Below are 22,025 nucleotides of genomic sequence, written 5' to 3'. Positions count from 1 at the left end.
TGCTAATATTAAGTGATAATATTAGGATTAGTGTGAACAACTAGTTTACATGGTAGGCTAACAGTGCCTTGGTTAAAGAGCCTGTTGCTGTTTATTTATAGCTTTGAATTCTTTAAAACCAATATTATCTTCTTAAACTTGTATGGTAGTCAGGAGCATCACTTTCTAATGTTTATTGATATATTTAGAGGGAGGGGATCTAAAGTAATGCTTTAAAATTCAGATTAGATTAATTTCTACCATTTTCTTAAATTCATGGTAGTTTCAGTAATTCCATGGTAATTGAGGACACAAGTTATCTAAATGACTAATGTCATCTTTATGGCTTTCAGAAAGGACAGGAGACCGACAGGTGACTATCAAAGGACTAGCAGCAGCAGCATGATGATGATGATGTTAAATGTGTTGTTTTAGGAACATCCATTGCAAATACATGGAATTCAATAAACATTGAATAGCATATCATGCAGTTTGTCTTTGCCTTTTCCTCCGTGTTGTCCTGGTTTGCTGTGCTGCCTCCCAGTCGCCACCATGGTTTGCTGTGCTGCCTGGGGATGCTCAAATCGCTCCGAGAAAGGAGTACGAATGTACGGCTTCCCCACTGACACAGAGCGGAGGAAAAAATGGCTGGCTCAAGTCAGCAGGAGCAATTTCACGACCAACAGCAAAAAAATATGTGAGGCAATTATATACAAACACTGCATTTGCACTTTTTCACAAAACGAAAACCACACCATTGGGAAAGCTTAATGTTTTGTTTAATACAAAAAAACAGGGAAAGGCTTGAAAAACACAGAATTGAGACTCAGGGTGCAGGGTGAGGGTCTCAGTGCAGGTATTCAGGCTCCATTGAATCCCCCTCTGGTTCTTGTGCTGAAAGAGGGATAAACAGACAGGAGAAAGGGTTATACACACCTATATAGCACACCTATTGGATGGGAATTTGCCTTGGGGAGATAAGGTGTGGTCTTTGTTCCCAACTGAAGTTATGGAACTTTATTATTTGTGAATTTAATAAAGTATGACAAATGGCATCAGTAACAGATGTGATATGAATTTCTATAAAGTTGTCTCACATTCTTGGTCATATTTTATATACAGTATGTAATGAGTATAACATGTCCAGTAAGTATAAAGTGTTTCCTAATACTGTGTATTCAACCACTATGGAATATGTATGTGGGCAGACAAGATTCAGACACAGTTGTTCTGTATGTGAAGTAACCTCAAGTCACTCCGCAGGCACATTTTGATGCAGACCAGTTTGTCAAGACAAAAAAGGGCAAGACTAGGCTGAGAGCAGAGGCTATACCCACCATCTTCGTGCATCGCCCTGTGGTCAAAAAGAGAAGGGCCCCTGCACCACGATTCACCCCGGGACCTGTATCTACAAAGCCCATAGCTCATGATCACAGCTATAGTGTGAAAGGTGACACAGGTATAATAAGTATGAACTCTTAGTAACAAAAGTAATATTTCTTATTTTTAAGTGGTATAATATTTTAAATGTTCGAACATTTACAGTGCCATGTCTTCTACTTACATTAGTCTCAAAGATTGAGGGAAGAAGGGATGAGGAGACTGAGAGAAAGGAAAGTGAGGGTGAAGAAAGAGAGGACATGGCTAGTGAGGAGAGACAGGGAGGGCGGACACCACCCACTCAGCCAGCAGCCAGTCAGCATACGAGGGAACCAGCAGCCAGTCAGCATACGAGGGAACCAGCAGCCAGTCAGCATATGAGGGAATCAGCAGCCAGTCAGCATACGAGGGAACCAGCAGCCAGTCAGCATACGAGGGAACCAGCAGCCATTCAAACAGATCTATGACAACAATTAAAGAGAAAATTAAAGAGCCAAGAAGGAATCACCAAAAAAGCAAAGGCTGCACTAAGAAAAATCAGGAAGGAAAATGCAGCTCTCAAGAAAACAATGAAAATTAGGGACAAGAAATATAAGAAAACGTTTTCAAAAGACCAACTGAAGGCATTAGGCAGACTCGCCACAAAGGGGATGAAATGGAGCAATGAGACAATTAAGAAGGCTTTAAAAATTCGCTTTGCGAGCGGACCAACGGGTTACAAAACTCTGCAGGAATTGAAGATTCCCCTTCCAGGAATAAGGACACTGCAAAGAAGGATGCAATGTGTTAAGTTTGAGCCTGGTGTGTTGACAGAGGTCTTTGATTTCCTAAAATTGGAGGCAGATAAATTGACAGACCTTGAAAGGGAGTGTGTGTTGACCTTAGATGAAATGGCAATCACACCAAGTGTGGAGTTAGACATGATTACAGGCAAACTGTACGGTGATGTGACTTTACCAGGTCACACAGGGGTGGCAACACATGCTTGTGTGTTTATGTTGGCTGGAAACACAACACGGTGGAAGCAAGTAGTGGCATATCATTACACTGGCAATTCTACCAATGGAGCAGAGTACAGGCCAATCATTATTGAGATAATACAGAGGGCAGCATCCATAGGGCTACATGTGCTTGATGTCACCACCGACATGGGTAGCCCTAACCGAGCCATGTGGAAATCCTTTGGGGTGGACCAAAATAAAACATCGGTGCCACATCCAGCAAAACCAGACAGGCAGCTCTATTTCATGCCCGATGTCCCAAATCTGGTAAAAAATTTAAAAAGTGCCCTTGTCCGTGGGCAGGTCTTCATAATTCCTGAGAATGTTGTTAACAGAGAGAACCTCCCCTCTAACGAGGTTTCTGTGGTCCCCATTAAGGACTTATTGACCTTTCAGGAAGGGATGGCCTTAAAAATAGCTCCCCATCTTTCAGCTGCAGCCATCGAGCCAAGTCACTTTGATAAGATGAAGGTTGGTCTTGCTCTAAATGTGTTCAGTAAGGCTACAAGTGCTGGGCTGAAATACATGGTGCAGCAAGAAAACCGCCCTCTGTCATACCTGACGACAGCGTGATTCCTGGAGAAGGTTGATCGTTGGTTTGATCTGATGTCATCTCGCCATCCAATTACAGCCCTGAGCAGGCTCAAGATGGAGGAGTACCAAAAGGCCATCACCTTCCTCCAGAACATCGTCCATCTGTTTCGTGGGATAAAGATAGGTCAAAAGGGAGGTTGGAAGCCTGTTCAAACAGGGGTGATAATGGCAACAACATCAATTTTGGCCATACAAGAGGAGATGCTTACACAAGGACACAGGTTTGTGTTAACGTCAAGGTTCACACAAGACTGCCTTGAAAATACATTCAGCTGTGTGAGGTCTAAAAATCCTGTCCCAACTCCAGTGGAATTCCATCATGCACTGAGAATCATATCTGTGGGGCAGTTCCTCACCACCATCAGCTCTGGGAGCTACCAGGAAGACCACAGTAGCTTTTTGGCAGACTTCCTGGACACAGGGGAGCCAAAAATCACTCCATCAGTCAGAGTGGAACAGCTGATGGCGGTGAACAGAGCAGCAGCACCTGACCTCACAAAAACTGAGAAATGTATTCTCTTCCATCTTGCAGGCTACATCGTCCACAAAATCATCAAGTTTGCCAGCATCTGTGAAAAATGCAAAATTGCAACAGAGCACCATGATGAGAGTCCTTCTGGTGACAACAGCTTGTTAGTGGACTTGAAAGACTTCAAGGCAGGTGCTCTTTGTCGTCCCTCCCAAGAAGCCTTTGACTTCATTCACCAAATTGAGGAACTATTTAGGACCAAGACTGGTTGCTCCCTCATGCAGCTCTCCAACGCAGTGGGTGTCTTGGAGAAAGAAGCTCAGGCCCACTCCAGCAGGCTTCCGTCATGCTGTGGAGTACAACAAAAACTCGTAAAAAGATGTATACGGCTGAGGCTGAGAATTGAGGCAAAACAAATCAGAAATGACAGAAAAAAAATAAAATTAAAAGATGGCCATTTTGGAAGCAAGAGCCAATCCAAAAAGGTGAAAAGGAACAACAGCAGCCAAGCTCCAACATCCAGCAACCCCCAAACAGATCCACAGCTGCAATCATTTCCATTAGCCGTTGCAATGGAAATATTTGGACTAAACATTGCTCTTCCACCTGCCAGCACCCAGCTAACATCACTGCCCCTCCACCCGTAACATCACTGCCTCTCCACCCGTAACATCACTGCCCCTCCACCTGCCAACATCACTGCCCTCCACCTGCCAGCACCCAGCCAGAGGAGAGCAAACAACAAAAACAAGCAAGGTGTCCCGTCATGTACCTGGAAGTTTGGGTTGGCAAAATGGAGTAAGAGAGGGACTTGAAAAACCTTGGTGGCTCTCTACTCCTGTTGTTACAGTTGTCTTGGTTACAGCTCTCACGTGTTTTTTTGTTGCCATTTCCACATCTTTAGAAAATATGAAATAAAAAATTGAAGTGAAATCAACCTCTTCTCTGGAGAACAAACTTTGATTTCTCTGTCTTGTGAGTTTGCAGTCTTGCTCCTCCACCTGTAACATCACTGCCCCTCCACCTGCCATACAGTAGGTTACTAACAAGATTACTTATATAATACAGTGATAGAATACATGTTTAGTATGCTTACTTATATAAAACAGTAGTATTAAACTTACCTTGTGTTTTCACACTCACTTAAGTCCCTCTCCCTTTGCCATCAATCCAAAATCAGCTGAGCTGCAACATTATACAGGCAGGTAATAATCAACATAATCACAAGGACACAATATGGCTCTGCTAAAAACACTCACTCTTACGCACCAAAGTTATATTTATCTAATATTTAACTCCCTCCACCCCCGCATACAATCCCGTTTAGAAGCCCCTCTTCTCTAATTCAACAACGTTGGACCAAATGACATTAAGAGAACGGAATTTACAATTAAAAGGTTGTTCAACGTCTGTTGCTAACTTGCTTCGGTATCCTAGCTTGATCTGTTATCTGTAAACGTTCCCTAAATCAGTAGATTTAGGGATAATCCACTGACATCCTTTAATACACATGTTCATTTGAATCAGATGTACTGATAATATCCGCAATATAAATCTTTAAACTTCTTCTTACCTTTAAAAGTCCGTCACGAACGGTTATTATGCTGCAACTCTACCGCTCTGCTAGCCTTGGCGCTAACTTTCGGGGAACGAATGAGAGGCTCCACGATCCGCCATTGCTGTAAAAAAGTGGTCCATTGGAGTGAACGGAGATGTCATAACTCTTCTATTATACGGCTCTGGTGAAGGCATGTGTGATAGAACGTCTAGGCACGTCGGGGGCGGAGCACATAAGTGATGACGTCAGACCAGCGTCAGACAGATTCAGTAAAAATGTTTGAGTACTATTACCAATATGACCCAAAGTGGTTGAACAATAAATCAGTTCATAGTCATCAGAAAATTAGCGGTGAATTAACTTTTTTAAATGTTTGAGTTAAAACAATCAATTTTCTTTCAGAAGCTTGTAATGTTCGGTCGTACAGTGTGTAAGAACACTGGTGATTTTGTGAAATCACTGGCTGATTAGTGGTTTTGCAAAATCACTGTTGTGGTTGTAGTCGTTTTTCAAAATCACTTACTAGTGATTCAATAAATTACAGAATTGTATAATTATATAAATATAGGTAAAATATAGTGATAACATATAGGTTACATACCTTGTGTTGTGAGAAATGACAAAAAGATGGTTCCAGAATGATTCAGAAGTGGGAAAATGAATAAAGCAACCTCTGGGTTAAAAATAACCCAGGCAGGTGTTCAACTGCAATTAAAGCCCTAATAACCCCTTTGACCCAGCATGAACAACCCACCAGTGTGTTTACAGTACCCAAATAACCCATAATTATGACCCAGTCAAATCAACCCAGCAATGTGTTTATAGAAATAACCCAGCATTTTTTAGAGTGTGCGGTTACTACTGTAACCATGGCCTAAGGTTCTATGTGGGCTGTTCTCTTTCTTAGAAGCTAATTATCTGGTCTTAACATTGTGTTCTGACTTGGTTGCTTGATTGTTAGCAGCAGCCGCTTGGCTAACACCTTGCATGTATTGTTAAGCTTCATTATTTAACTCAGCCGGTGAGGGCAGTGCTCTCGCTCCCGCTCCCGGTAAACGCATGATATGGTTGCAGTAGCGCTATATCGTTGTATTTACTGCTCCTAGTACTAGAATCCTAGCACTAGGACGATATGCAGAGAACAATCTTCACTGTGTGTGCTGTGTGCTCTGCATGTGTGGCCATTAAAGAGGATTTCATCCTCCCAATATTATATTATCTACTGTGCAGCCATTTGGCTGACACTTTTAGGCACCAGCCACAGTTACTACTGTAACTACGGTTCCAAGCCGCGTAAGTACTGGCCATAGTCAATACCGTAACTACGGCTCTAGGCGGTGTAAGTACTGGCCATAGTTACTACTGTAACTAAGGTTTGAAGATTATTATCATCTGATATTTAAGAAGTGTGTTACATTTGAAATGGCAGAAAGTCTTGTTACAATTTCCAGATATTAAAAGAGGTCCCTTGAGTTTCTCTGGTAATTATCAATAGTAGCAGTTAAGTGAATACTGTTCAAACAATACCTGTGTTTGTGTTTTATATTGATTTCTCTGTTTTATCCTTTCATAAATGTGAGGACTAAAATGACTATAAACATTCTGGGCTGGTTGGAGTAAACAGGGTTTTATTGCTCTGTGGGGGAGGTGTAGGTATGCAGAGCAGGGGGCTGGGGGGATGAGAGTGCCTTCTGCTTAAGATCTCCAGTATGTCATGTTTCAGGGATGTCTACATATCTTGAAAAGTATATATATATGTGTGTGTTTAATTACTTTGTATTAATAATAGCAGTCTCTGTAACCAGAAGCTGGAAATATGAGATTATTAATATGTATTATCTTTGTGAACAAGGGAATATTCTTTAGACACAACTGAAGTTTCTGAAATGCTGCAGGAGGGGCTCTGTGGGAGGAGAATTTCCCCCGGCTCCTCCCCGTGGTACCTCTGTATCTCCTGTCTGTGTTCGTGTGTTCGCTCTCTTTTCTCCTGCTGCCAAGACGAGTAAGTAAGAGTTCCCAGCGGGAGGACAGGGCCGGAGTAATCCGGATTACTTCGTGATGATGTGTTATTGTGTCTTTTACCATTAAATCAGCATATTTGTTATAACCTTACCAATGGTTGCTGTGAATTCTTCCTCTGTTAATCTGACCCATTCACAAAAGGACGCGTGGAGGCAGGGGGGGGGGGGGCCTTAGAGCCCCCGCCAAAGAATGACTCTGCCACAACAGGTTCTAAACCGTAAGTACTGGCCATAGTTACTACTGTAACTACGGTTCCAAGCCGTGTAAGTACTGGCCATAGTCAATACCGTAACTTCGGCTCTATGCTGTGTAAGTACTGGCCATAGTTACTACTGTAACTACGGTACTGAGCCGTAAGTACTGGCCATAGTTACTACTGTAACTACGGTTCCAAGCCATGCAAGTACTGGCCATAGTCAATACCGTAACTACGGCTCTATGCTGTGTAAGTACTGGCCATAGTTACTACTGTAACTACGGTACTGAGCCGTAAGTACTGGCCATAGTTACTACTGTAACTACGGTTCCAAGCCGTGCAAGTACTGGCCATAGTCAATACCGTAACTACGGCTCTATGCTGTGTAAGTACTGGCCATAGTTACTACTGTAACTACGGTTCTAAGCCATGTAAGTACTGGCCATAGTTACTACTGTAACTACGGTTCCAAGCCGTGCAAGTCCTGGCCAGAGTTACTACTGTAACTACGGCTCTATGCTGTGTAAGTTCTGGCCATAGTTACGACTGTAACTACGGTTCTAAGCCGTGTAAGTACTGGCCATAGTTACTACTGTAACTACGGTTATGCTGTGTGAGGACTGGCCATGGTTACTGCTGTAACTACGGCTCTGTGCTGTTCTCTTCTTTAGAAGCTAGTTATCTGGTCTTAAACATGTGTGTTATTTGACTTGATCTCGCTTGGTCGTTAGCAGCAGCCGCTCGGCTAACGTCTTGCGTGTACTGTTAAGCTTCTTTATTTTACCCAGCTAGGTGAAGGCAGTGCTCTCGCTCCCGCTCCCTCTGCCGGTAATGCGGATGTAGCTACATCCCTTTTTCTGTTCGGCGAGTAGCAGCACCGCTCTACTCTTCCCGTTCAGCAGGTAGCTGGTAAAGGCTGTGTTCCCGCACCCGCTCCCGGTTACGCTGCATCTGGCATTCGTCTCTAACTCAACCAGTGAAGGCAGTGTTCTCGCTCCCGCTCCTGGTAGACGATGAACTGCCTCGTTTTTCCGTTAAGCAGGTAGCCGGTGAAGGCTGTTTTCCCGCTCCCGGTTACGCTGCATCTGGCGTTCGTCTCTAACTCAACCAGTGAAGGCAGTGTTTTCGCCCCCGCTCCTGGTAGACGCGGAACTAACTTGTTTTTCCGTTAAGCAGGTAGCTGGTGAAGGCTGTGTTCCCGCACCCGCTCCCGGTTACGCTGCATCTGGCATTCGTCTCTAACTCAACCAGTGAAGGCAGTGTTCTCGCCCCCGCTCCTGGTAGACGCGGAACTGCCTTGTTTTGCCGATAGGGGCATGATGAAGTCGCCTCCTGGCCCTTCAGCTGGGCCCGGTGTAGGGGCTGCTAGCGGGCCGCCTGCACCCCTCCCCCCCTCCCCCCCTTCGGTTGATGCCCCTCCTTCGGTTGGCACACCTCCTTCGGCTGACGCACCTCCTTCGGTTGACGCACCTCTGTAGGAGGATGCCTTGTCGCTGGTACAGACTCGTCGCCAGGTTTGGCTGGCCCAGTCACCACTAACGGAGGCATATAGGAGAGTCCTCCGTAGCGTACCAGTCGAGCCAGGGGAGCTGTTTGGGTCAGCTGCCCTGGAGGCACTGGAGTGTGCTGCCCAAGCTAGGCAGACCAGGCAGCAGCTCTCGGGTCTTCGCAGACCTGTGCCCACTCCCAGCAGGCCCAGGGTCCGCTCTAGCAGCCGCACTCAGCCGCCGGATTACAGGGGTGGTCTGCAGAGGACTTAGCGGCCCACTCAACCGCCTCCCAATGACTTTCGTGCCCCAGGTCGCCCGCCTTCAAGGCGGCCTCGTGCCCCAGAGCCGTACCGGCGTCCCCCAAGGGGCTCCAGGGGGGCGGTCGTCGGCTGCTTTCCCAGCAGCGGCTCAGTTACTGGGCGGTCTGTACTTCCGGCCCTTGGGTGGTTTTCACCTTAACCCAGGGGTACGGACCGCAGCTCCGGCCCCTAGCCTTCGGCTGCGTCTAATTGACAGTCGTCAGCGATCTGGCAGGGGCCCTAGCTCTGGCCCAAGAGTTGTCCGTCCTTCTGTCGAAGGACGCAATCGAGCCAGTAAGACCCTCTGCTTAGCCCAGGGGGTTCTACTTGGCGTACTTTCTCGTGAGCAAGAAAGTCGGCGGATTTCGCCCGATCTTGGACCTCAGAGGAATCAATAGATTCCTGAAGGTGCTGCCATTCTATATGCTGACCACTGCACATGCACAGGTGGAGTGGTTCTCAACCGTGGACTTGAGGGATGCCTACTTCCACGGGGGCCGGGCAAGATGGTGCCTTATATTCAGTTCCTCCGGCCCTTGGGCAGACTGGCAGGACCGTTCAGGGTCAGCGGTCTGCCCAGGAGGGTGCGCGCCAGGTCAACGTGCTAGAGCAGGGGTGGGGAACCTCCGGCCTCCGGGCCATATACGGCCCGCGAGACAATTTGGTACGGCCCTCGAGGTAATTTATAAACACACGCAAAAAAGAAAAAAATGTAAGAAATCTAGACCGCAAAAACCTGTTTTTCCTGGCCAAGGTCAGGATCCTTGAACACAACACGAGTTTAACGTGTCATCACGTGGTATATGTCTCGACTGACAGGGGCAGTTCTGATGGAGAGCACCAGAACTGTCACGATCTGTCTTTGTGGTGTTTTGTCTTGTCTAGATCTGTTTTTGGTTTTCTGTCTGCGTTGTGTTTTGTCTTGTTTGGATCTGTCTGTGGTTACCTGTCATTAGTTTCCCTGGTGTGTCTGATTACCCGATTGTGTTCACCTGTGGCCCCTGTGTTTTCTCCTCCCTCCTCACCTGTGTCTTGTTTGTATGATTAGTCTTGTGTGTATTTAAGTTCTGGTTTTTTATGTCTGTCTTTGTCGGTTCGTCTTTCGTTGTTGACTGTGTTCACCGGTGAGTGTTCTGTCTGTCCAAATTATATTTTCTTTATCCTTGAAATAAAGGTATATCAGTTTAATCTGCATTTGGGTCCTGCTTCCTTCGCTCTACCGTGACAGAACACTCACCGGTGAACACAGTCAACAACGAAAGACGAACCGACAAAGACAGACATAAAAACCAGAACTTAAATACACACAAGACTAATCATACAAACAAGACACAGGTGAGGAGGGAGGAGAAAACACAGGGGCCACAGGTGAACACAATCGGCTAATCAGACACACCAGGGAAACTAACGACAGGGAACCACAGACAGATCCAAACAAGACAAAACACAAAGCAGACAGAAAACCAAAAACAGATCTAGACAAGACAAAACACCACAAAGACAGATCGTGACAAGAACGCCACTCCAGCACTTCAGAAATTGCAGAACCGATAAGGAGCCGTACACATGCCGCAGTTTCTGCGTGTCTGTGTTTTAGTTGAAAGCCCAGTGGCGATCTGTTAATCCGTCATACTGATCATACAGTCAATAACTTTGTTGTTATTAGCATCTGGTTAGCTAGCTATGCTAACGAATATAAGAAGCTTTTTCTACAACCAGTGAGGTAAAGGCACATCTTTATATGATCATTATAGTTATAAAAAAATAAGAGAATAAAGTAAACAGGTACAAAATACTATATGACAGTAAAAAAAAAAGTTGTTATTAATAAACAAGAATACAGTTTAAAAGGAGAGTGATTTGTAAAATATTCATAAAGAAAAATAAATCTGCTTCCAGTTCTGTTTCATATGGGTGTTGAGAGAGGTATCCATAGATCTCTTCATGTTGCTCTCAAAGTGCACCAGATAAATGCTTTTAACTTCAATATTTAAAAAAAAATCTTCCCGTGGGAGCATGGCCCCCGGACCCCCCTAGAGAGGGTTATGCCCCCCCCCCCCCCACTTAAATCATGTTAACATGGATAGGAAACGAAATACATTTGCACACATCTTGTGTCCATATCTTTCTGGTGGTCACGCCACACCGTGCATGCATACGAGTGATTCTACAATTTAGGGTACATTCCATGTCCATTGATGTCAATTGATGATAATTATAATTATTCTTTCTATTTTCTTCAAAAATATCATATTTTGCCTATTATTGGAAAGCATGTTATAATATCACACAAACATTATGTGCATCCTATACTTAGTTTAGCTTGAAATGTGTCATGATGTTCTTAAATTGACAGTTTTTGATCTGTCCGTTTTTCAGTTGAGGGTGTCTTGGTTTCAAAATAATGAATAAAAACCATTAAAGTAAATAAAAACTATTATTCATTTATTTCAAAAGTCTACATACTAAAGATTAATCATATTTTTTTAATTGATTTCCTCCTTTAAATAATTTAAATATCTTAATATATGAATGTCCGCAAAAGTTCTGTCAACTATGTTACAAACAGAACTCCCCCCTTTAACTCAAACATGGTTTGTCCCAATACCATGTCACCAGCATCACATGATGCCATGTTCCTCTTTGGCTGACATTTTGAACACACTGTGGTGAGTGTCCTCTAATTTTTCACAATATTCTATGTATAATAGCACATTGTCAATGAGTATATTAATTGACGATCAACAATGTTACGTACATTGTTATGGTTTAAAGTTGTTTAATGATTTTAATTCAATGATATGTTCAAATGTGATGTTAAGCTGTTCAAGAAAATGACATGTGGTCATCCAGGCAAGGCCTACCATTGAAATGATGAGTCAAAATAGGGAAATTGTCAACTAGGTCACCTGTCAACTGAGTTACTGTCAACTGAGTTACTGGGTAACTTAGTTGACAGGTAACCTAGTTGACAATTTGTATGACATGTAGACGTCATTACACAGCATTATCATTCTACATATGTCACAACACACTTTTTTATCCAATATTTAAAATAGATGTCAGCAGCTGAGAAACAGCGGAGATACAGGGCTCCTCGAGATGCTGATCCTGCAAGAAGGGCAGCATATTTAGAGAAGCAGAGAGAGGCATGGCACAGGTTCAGATCAGAAGGAAAGGTGAAAACAGTGGCAGAGATGAGTGACAGAGATAAAAGAAGCAAGAGGGCATATTGGAGGAAGGCAAAGCAGAGAAGCAGAGAAAGACAGCACAGGTTTGACAACTTAGCTACACCACCAGACAGTCCAGACAGCCAAGTAGAAGTTGTCCATCAACCTCAGGAAACAATAATAATAATAATAATGCATTACATTTTTTATTAGAGCGCTTTTACAGGTGCTCAAAGCGCTTTACAATTACACATTACACATATTAGACATGTAAGAGTCATTACTGCGGACATTACCCACAGGAGCAAATGCGGGTGAAGTGTCTTGCCCAAGGACACAACGGCCTGACGCAGTGGCGGCCGAGGCGGGATTCGAACTGGAGTTCACCAACGCCCCTTGATCTGAACAAGGTAGAAACAGGTTTATGTTTTCAACAGGAAAATTGTGTAACAAAGTAGAAGGTTTCCATTAATATGCAGTATACACAGCACATTATCTGTAACGTAATTTATTTTGTTAATTTCAGACAGAAAAAAGCTGGAAGAAAAAAGGCCAGGAGAGAACACTCAAAATGACACAGAGAAATACAAAAACTGAAACATTTGCTCGGGAAACAAACAAAAAAAACAGACAAACTACGCAAAAGACTCAAAAGACGCTGTGCGGTCTCAGAGTCCCCGGCATCAAAAACAAGGCGACTGCTACACAATGTCCCTGTTTCTGGCGAAGTGCGGAGATCATTGCTTGTTCATCATGCCCTCATGGCCAACATCAAGGACGCCTTTGCCACCACCAAAAGGAGAACACACAGGCAGGCAATGTCACAAATTCTAACTGGGAGGATCCTTAAAAAGTATGGATTACAAAAAGAAGTTCGTACAGCACTTCACATCTCCAGAAAGAGGAAGAAGAATCCTGCTCAAGGCAATATAAAGTACAGAAGCCTATGCTTCCGAATTCAAGACAGCGTCATTGCTTACCTGACGAGGGATGAAAGCAGCCGATTGACAGCAGGCAAAGTACAAACAATCACCAGGCGGAAGATAAAGAAACAGAAGAGGTTTTTAAATGATACCCTGAGAAACCTCCACAGGAAATTTCTCACTGAACATCCTAATTACAATCTCTCTTACTCCTTGTTCTGTCGTATGCGTCCCTTCTGGGTAGTTAACCCAACACTTGCAGACAGACAAACCTGTCTTTGCAAGGTTCATGAGAATCTTTCCTTTCTGGCTGAAAAGCTTCACACTCTCAAGTTAATTAGGAGCGTGGACATGGAAGACCTGACATCATCAATAAGCTGCAATCCAAATTCAAAGGACTGCATGTACAACGAGTGTCCCCACTGCAAAGGACAGGAGTTTGCCATAGCAGCAGAAGTTAACCTTCAGGCAAATGTCGAACTCACTCAGTGGTCAACTGAAACAGTCATCAGAGAAAAGAAAAACAAAGATGGTAAAAAGGACAAGGTCCCCATGAAAATCACTGTGAAGAAGAAAAAGGACATAGTGTTGGCGGATCTGCTGGAGATGTTTCAAGGCCAATTGAGACATTTCAAACGGCATATATTTAACATTAAAAGCCAGTTCACCCACTACCGTGAATTAAGAAAAAGCATGACCAACCAAGAATGCTTGATTCATGTGGATTTTTCAGAGAACTACTCATGTAAGCTTGCAGCAGAAATCCAGGCAATGCACTTTGCCCCAAACCAGAAGCAAGCAACGCTCCACACAGGAATTCTTCATGTTGGTGGGACAGCAGAGCACATGTGCTTTGGCACAATTTCGGCATCAAAGGAGAAAGGCCCACCTGCCATTTGGGCACATTTGTCCCCCATCCTGGATGAAGTGAAGGCCTCGTATCCTTCTGTCGAGGTGGTGCATTTCTTCAGTGACGGTCCATGCACGCAATACAGACAGAAGGGAAACTTCTTCCTCTTTAGCACAGAGCTGATGAACCGTGGCTTCAAAAGGGGGACATGGAACTTTTTTGAAGCAAGCCATGGGAAGGGTGCTCCAGATGGAGTGGGAGGCCTCCTGAAGCAAACGGCTGACAGGCTTGTTAGCCAAGGTCATGACATCCCTTCAGCAGAACATCTCTACAGTGCTTTGGTCAACAGCGGAACAGTTAGGATGTTCTACATCAGAGAGAATCTTGTGGATGAAGCAATTAACAAGATGCCAAGTCATCTGCCAGCAGTGCCCTCAACTATGCGTATCCACCAGGTGGTCACAGGGGCACCAGGAGAGATCTTGTATTGAGATGTAAGTTGCCCTTGCACCGCCAGACAAAGTTATGAGTGTCGCTGTGATGACACTCATACTTTTAGTTTTGAGGTTCAGCAAACGACCCCTTCGCTGCCTCAAGCACCTAAAGGCAACAGCAAAGAGAATGAAAGGCTGTGGGGTCCTGATTCAATTGGCCAGTGGTGTGCCCTTAAATATGATGAAGACATTTACCCAGGAGTCATTCAGGAGGTCATGGACACACATGTGCAGGTAAAGTGCATGCACGTTGCCGGAGTCAACCGGTTCTTCTGGCCACTGAGAGAGGATGTGCTTTTGTACCCTTTTGAGGACATTTTGAGAGTGATTCCTCCTCCAAAGTGTAGAGTTATATTTGTATTTATTCATGTTAGCAAACTATGGATAAGCTTAAAATGGGAATAATTTGGGTAAAACTGTGAGCTGCATTTGGGGCCTGTTGACATGTGTTTTTGAGGACAAAGGAAGATGGGGGAAGGTGAGAGCATGTCCTGATTTGCATTCAACTTAGATCTAGCTGCAGTGTTTGTGATGTTAAGAGAGGTCCCTTGGGTTTCTCTGGTGCTTATCAATAGTAGCAGTTAAGTGAATACTGTTCAAACAATACCTGTGTTTGTGTTTTATATTGATTTCTCTGTTTTATCCTTTAATAAATGTAAGGACTACAAATGGCTATAAACATTCTGGGCTGGTTGGAGTAAACAGGGTTTTATTGCTCTGTGGGGGAGGTGTAGGTATGCAGGCCTTGAGACCTTTTGTTGTAAAGTGAGCCTGTTTGGTTTCCTGCTGCGTTTCCTGCTGCGTTGCGTCTCCCAATGAGATGACCTGAAAAGATGACCAGCTGACCTAACACCAAACCCCTCCTTCTTACTCTGGTATATATCCGGTGGATTCCCTGGCGTTCGGCCTCTTCTTCACATGCTGCCCTCGGGTGAAAGTAGCTCTGTAGTATGCGGACTAGAGCAGGAGTAAGCCGGCATTACTCCTTAAGCATTGCAATATAACTGTAATATATCATGTTGTATTGTAATGATTGTATTGCATTGTCATATTGCCATTAAAGTAGATTATTGTTAACGGTTACTTTGTAGATATGGATTCCTTCCTGTATTATAACCAGCTTCATAGGAACGCGCGGAGATTTGAAAAGCGGACCAGTTATCCCTTTAAATCTCCAACAAATGGTGACCCCGACGTCTATGACGAAGCTGAGGAAGAATTCAGACGCTTTCAAACATCTCAGACAATCAGCAGGACTCTGCAACTTTGCAAATAAGGTAAGCAGACGATGAAAGTCGCCTGTCTGTAATTGGATACGCTAAAACTTTAGGATTGTCTGTAGGCGTTTCACAGTGTTTTTATAGTTTAAATGGAATATACAATGCATATTTTACTATGTTAGGAAAGTTATATACAAAACGTAAACGTGGATCGACAGGTAGACGGAAGTCCTGCGTGACGTAAATAGAGCAGTTTGGCGCGGATCTGCAGGTGAATATTCCTGAGTGGCGTAGAAATGGTGCAGTTTGTGTGAATGCGAGGTTTGAATCCTGCACGGCAAAACCTGAAAACTCGATAAATCAGATCGAGTCGCCGTTTAAAACTGGGGTTTAAATAACAGACCAATGCTAAAAGCTTAAAGCCAGAGGTCTGTTATATATTAAACCAAGGTAGAGCGTTTCCCTTTGTCTGGAAACTTCTGCTGCTGCCATCTAGTGGCTGAAAGGGGGTATCACACCCTTGAAACTTCTGCTGCTGCCATCTAGTGGATGAAAGGGGGTATCACACCCTTGAAACTTCTGCTGCTGCCATCTAGTGGCTGAAAGGGGGTATCACACCCTTGAAACTTATGCGAGCTTAGAGTTTAATCATTACATTGCTGGCCGGTATTGTTTGGTAAACTGGTACAAAACAATAAGGGATTGAACATTTTTTACAACGACAGCACCAGGAGATGAGTAAACTCAAGAATCTGTAGAGTGTAAATACATTGTGCAAAACACATTTTACACTTGCAAATGTAGACAATATAAATAAATGTTCAGAAAGAAGACATAGGCCTACACTTGATTCAAATTTCATTACTGTGATCCGATTGGTGTGCTCTGCAGGTTTACTATTGTTCGAAGTAACAGTGGGATTTAAAATGAGAGAAGATATGGAGATGTTCTTTCATAGTGTGTGGAATATGTGATGCTGGAAACATGTAAGTATTTCAGAGCTGTGTTGGGTAAATATGTAACAATGGATGAAACAATTTTTGGAGTTAGTTTTTGTAATATCATAAGTAGACATTAATTATGTTGTTTAGATGGCATTTAACAACTAAGACAGATAGTATGATTAGAAAGAGACAGAGTGGAAAGGGTTGGATTTATTTAACATCAGTGTGCTAGACTTCTTATAGGTAATGTGTACCGGGGCCTGGACTCCCCCTCTGAGTTAGAAAGGCTTTGATCCCGACCCTCCAAGCAGACAACGAGACCTAACCCAACAGGAGACTCCTCCTTCTCCATCGTACAGACAGAGAACCAGAGCTGAACCAACAACAACAACAAGACTACATCAAGACTGCAGCCAGAACTATCTCCACCTGTGGCATCCAGAACCAAACCAGCATGCTGACATACAGAGAGATACTCTCATCAGCCCCTCAGACAGGACATGAGAGCAGAATCCGCCCTCCATAAAAACAGCAGAGAGACTGTAAAGGAGGAGTGCAACAACAGTGGCATGATGGGGCTGCAGATGTGACTGGGCCAATGGCTGCCTACAAAAGTTACAGCGGATGGATTCAACAGCTGATGGACTGAAGAGAAGACAGAATCAGAGGAGTTGGCATGGTCGATTAGAAGTGAGGAGGCCGGGGTCACGGCTTGAGAAAACCAGGGGAGGAGGAAAGGAGAACGGGAATGAGTGAGTTACACATAAACACACTTATTCACGAAACGCACATTTAAATAACTTGAATTAACTTCATAAAGACAGAAAGATTTATTAATCATTTGGTAAATTAAAAATAGCAGTAAAGAGGAAACTATTAAAGTAAAATGATAATCATCCTAAAACACACTGACAGAGTAGAACCATATTCTTCAATATTTTCATCATGTTAACAAATCATTCTTTAAGACATTTTTATTCACGTGTGAATAAAGTAGTGATCTCATTGGTTACAATATTGATCACCATTAAAAGGATAGTTTTAGGAACCACTCTATAGGACAAATCTTTGTTTGTATTAATGGCTAGTGCCAAGCCACATATTAAATTCCAATCTAAAGTGTTGATTTCACCATTGTGGCATAGTTATTACCAGACTTCGGTTTTAAATCCTTGATAAAGGAGGGAGTAATTGTTGCATGTTCGGACACCCAAGGTTCCACACACTGCTAAAGAGTTTATCATTGTTTTTTAAGTAGACCAGAATTATAATGAGCTATGAAATGCAGAGCGACACAGATCCTAGTAATGTTTTGACTCAAGATAATAGTTATTGTACAAAAGTTTCTGAAATAGATCATTAGACATTTTAATTAGTAGTGGTACTCGAAGGAAGTGAGTTTTGTACCAAGTTTCAGGAAAAGTGGGAGGCGGAAGTCCCAATGACAAGTGAGAATCATCTTGAAAATTATAGTTGAAATCGTGACATATTTTTGTAGACAAAGGATACTGGCCTATGCTGAAATGTCAAAGTCTCTGCAGAGCACGACACATGGCCAAAAAAGACGGAGACCAACTGACCTTTGACCCTGACCGACAGTGTAACTTGACAAGGCACTGTGGATGACTGACTCTGGGGTGAACCTGACCAAACTTGACATGACAACCAGACAGTGTGAGTGTGAATGTATGCCGGCATGTGATCAGTGTAACTGCATGATTCTAAAACAATAACTAACCAAGCATGTTTTTGGACTAACATATTATTTTGGAGCTCCAAGGGAAACGAGAGGTTTCCTAAAAATTCCACAAAAAGGGGAAACCGCACATGTGATATTTTCCTCTCACATGAGTTGGCGGTTTGCAAATGTAAAAGCTGAAGATTCTGTTTCTTTTAGGCCTGAAGGACGGAGAGGAACACTTCTTTTCACTGAAGTGTTCACTGTGGAAATAATGATAATAATGTTCGTTATGTCCCTAACCAATTACCTGACAGTTTTTGTTCCCCTCCCATTACAGGCTTTTGTTACACATGATTTCATGTGTAAAAAGGGGGAGTGAGTAAGTATAATGTATAAATGTCAACATGGCTGTAAAATTCACAATTTACATTTTTTAAGGATTGAGCATTGAATGTAATTAACCTGCTCCATATCTGGGGATAAGATACTGTTTGATGAATGTTGAGATGTTTCTAAATATTGATTTGAATTATAACAGGTAACAAAGAAGCAGTGGCCAAGGGGCTACTGTGAAACCGAAGAAGTTGACCTGTGATAATGAAACAATTTTGTAATATTTTAACAGACATTAGAGCAACTGAGGTTTGAAATGTAGAAAGAACATATTACAGTTAAAGCTAAAACATAGTAGTGTATTGAGACAGAATTTAATTTAGACAACATCATGTAACTAGCCTGGTAAAGAAGTAAAAGCCATAGACTTTATTGTTTAGGTCATTATGGGGATATACATTTCATCTAAATTTATAATAGAAAGACATTTGATGACAGTTTGTTGGAATTCTGTATTCATTTTTTCAGCGTGATAATATCTAAGCACTGACAGGTAGAAACAGTATCACCAGGAAATCATTCACTTTGTTAGCATCGTGATTTTGGTTGTTTTTGAATCCATAACATTAGTGTGTTTCTTTACCAGAAACATTAGCAGTTCATATTATATTTGGATTTTAAATAGGATTTCATTTAAAAATAAACACAGATGCTTGTCAGAAATTCAGAGCTATTGAAATATGTTATTTAGTTTACCTAAAGATGTTGAGGTTCTTATTTAGTTGGCACAATCCAAGTATTAAGATTCTGAAGCCGCACTGGCAGATAGGAGGGCTACAATTAATTTGGAAAACCTGTTCACAGACGGCTGTTGTTTCAAGACACCCCACCAACAGGCTCCAAGTGGGTCAAAACAGCTGAGCGTAGGCTTGAGGGAGTTGTATCAGATTTCTCCACACAGGTCACTGGCGCCAAAAGGGGGACCCGAGAAGCACGAGGACAAAGGGGCTCAACCCCAGGCTCTCCGACCCCGACCGAGTGACCCAGCGGACCTCTTATGCCGTCTGCCTGGGAGAAAAGGGGGACAGCTCGTACCACGGGAGCCAGTGTGCGGCGGGGAAACCACCTGCTAGGACCAGGGGACGACATCAGGACGGACGTGGCCCTGGCAGACGTGGACTACTCGGAAGCAGCAGACTGGAGGAGCAGGACCCTGGAGACATCCTTACAGCAGAGGACCCTGGAGACATCTCTACAGCATCGACCCGGAAGCCGCCATCAGCGGGCCGGAGGACGAGGAGGAGGAAGACATCTCTCTAGCAGGCAGCCCAGAAGCTGCTGTCAGCAGATTGGGTGGACAAAGACACGGCAAGCCAGGACGGCGCAGCAGAGGAGTCTACTTCGGTTCTACTCAGTTCTACCCGTGAAGGGAAAGCTGCATCTCCCCCTCCCTATTAGCTGTCCTTGTGGGCTATTCCTCCGAGGGAGGGGGGGGGGGGGGGCTGATGATTCTAGCACTCAGCTACCCCCTCATGGTTCCTTCACTGCCATGGAAAGTGGTGTTCGGTCTCCATGAAGGTTTCAAGTACTCTGAATACCAGCTTCGGATGGATTTACGGACACAGTAGAAAAGAATGACCGTGGGTATATTTCAAAATGCCTTGTCTAAGTTTATCTCTGGAGAAGGAGATAAAAAGGGGGATTTGTAGAGTTATATTTGTATTTATTCATGTTAGCAAACTATGGATAAGCTTAAAATGGGAATAATTTGGGTAAAACTGTGAGCTGCATTTGGGGCCTGTTGACATGTGTTTTTGAGGACAAAGGAAGATGGGGGAAGGTGAGAGCATGTCCTGATTTGCATTCAACTTAGATCTAGCTGCAGTGTTTGTGATGTTAAGAGAGGTCCCTTGGGTTTCTCTGGTGCTTATCAATAGTAGCAGTTAAGTGAATACTGTTCAAACAATACCTGTGTTTGTGTTTTATATTGATTTCTCTGTTTTATCCTTTAATAAATGTAAGGACTACAAATGGCTATAAACATTCTGGGCTGGTTGGAGTAAACAGGGTTTTATTGCTCTGTGGGGGAGGTGTAGGTATGCAGGCCTTGAGACCTTTTGTTGTAAAGTGAGCCTGTTTGGTTTCCTGCTGCGTTTCCTGCTGCGTTGCGTCTCCCAATGAGATGACCTGAAAAGATGACCAGCTGACCTAACACCAAACCCCTCCTTCTTACTCTGGTATATATCCGGTGGATTCCCTGGCGTTCGGCCTCTTCTTCACATGCTGCCCTCGGGTGAAAGTAGCTCTGTAGTATGCGGACTAGAGCAGGAGTAAGCCGGCATTACTCCTTAAGCATTGCAATATAACTGTAATATATCATGTTGTATTGTAATGATTGTATTGCATTGTCATATTGCCATTAAAGTAGATTATTGTTAACGGTTACTTTGTAGATATGGATTCCTTCCTGTATTATAACCAGCTTCATAGGAACGCGCGGAGATTTGAAAAGCGGACCAGTTATCCCTTTAAATCTCCAACAAAAGTCAGTGACCTCACGCCACATGGAGATTGACAAAGACATCTGGTCTAGTTTCTAAAAGGTCCAACTGAATGTTGCAATTGAATAGTACTGTTCTGTTGAATATTAATGTTACTGTACTATTCTTTAATATTTCGTTTTTCGGTAAGGCTTCACTTGGACCCCTGTGCTGGTTTGAACCCATTACAAAACCATTACTTTAAAAACTGTTCTTTATTTGTTCCTCTACTGTGGGTTTGATCTTTGTCTGACATACAAGTCACTTTCGATAAAACCGTCAAATTTCTCAATGTAAATGTAAACTATTTAGACTGTTCTGTAGGAATTGAATTAGAAATGAATTCTGAATGTCTGAATTGGAAGAACATGTTCCAACCCTTCACCGGTTACTGATCAGAGGGAATGTTTAATTTGCACTGTGTGATTTTTTGTTTTGCTTGTTAGTACATTTCAAATGTAATGTATTTTGTATGAATTTGGTGTTTCATAATTGAATTAATTGAAAGTTTCAATTGAATTTTGCACTTCTTCCTTGAAATAAACATAGTGCTGATGGTTAATAATGTGTCCAGTCAACTATGTTATTTGCGTCAAATGTGTGACTTTCTATGTTGCACCTCATTTTTTCAAATTTAAAATATATAAAATAGTGCTTCTGATATCCTTTATAGCATAATGTACATCTACACAGGTTGGAGTTTTACGTGACATCTCTTAAAACTATCAAAATGACCTGTATGGTAGTTTTATAATAGAAAATATCCCTATCCTTAATGACAGTGCTGAACATATTACATGAAAAAACTAAACTTTAATACAATTATTTTTGAATCTTTTAAAAATCTTTGGATATATGGTAGAATAGACTCAAGAGCCTTTC

General features: G+C 43.0%; 1 protein-coding gene across 1 annotated transcript; it reads left to right on the top strand.

The window, feature by feature from the left end:
- The first annotated feature begins 12,523 nt into the window (after positions 1-12,523).
- LOC117545213 lies at positions 12,524-14,757 on the top strand. The gene is made up of 2 exons (XM_034214919.1): positions 12,524-12,568; positions 12,685-14,757. Exon 2 carries the CDS (start codon positions 12,920-12,922, stop codon positions 14,420-14,422), a length of 1,503 nt encoding a protein of 500 aa, XP_034070810.1. The 5' UTR covers positions 12,524-12,568; positions 12,685-12,919; the 3' UTR covers positions 14,423-14,757.
- Positions 14,758-22,025: the final 7,268 nt, after the last annotated feature.

The sequence above is a fragment of the Gymnodraco acuticeps genome, unplaced genomic scaffold, assembly GCF_902827175.1.
Source record: "Gymnodraco acuticeps unplaced genomic scaffold, fGymAcu1.1, whole genome shotgun sequence".
In the NCBI taxonomy this organism is placed as follows: Eukaryota; Metazoa; Chordata; class Actinopteri; order Perciformes; family Bathydraconidae; genus Gymnodraco; species Gymnodraco acuticeps.
This window is presented reverse-complemented; position numbering and strand designations above follow the sequence as displayed.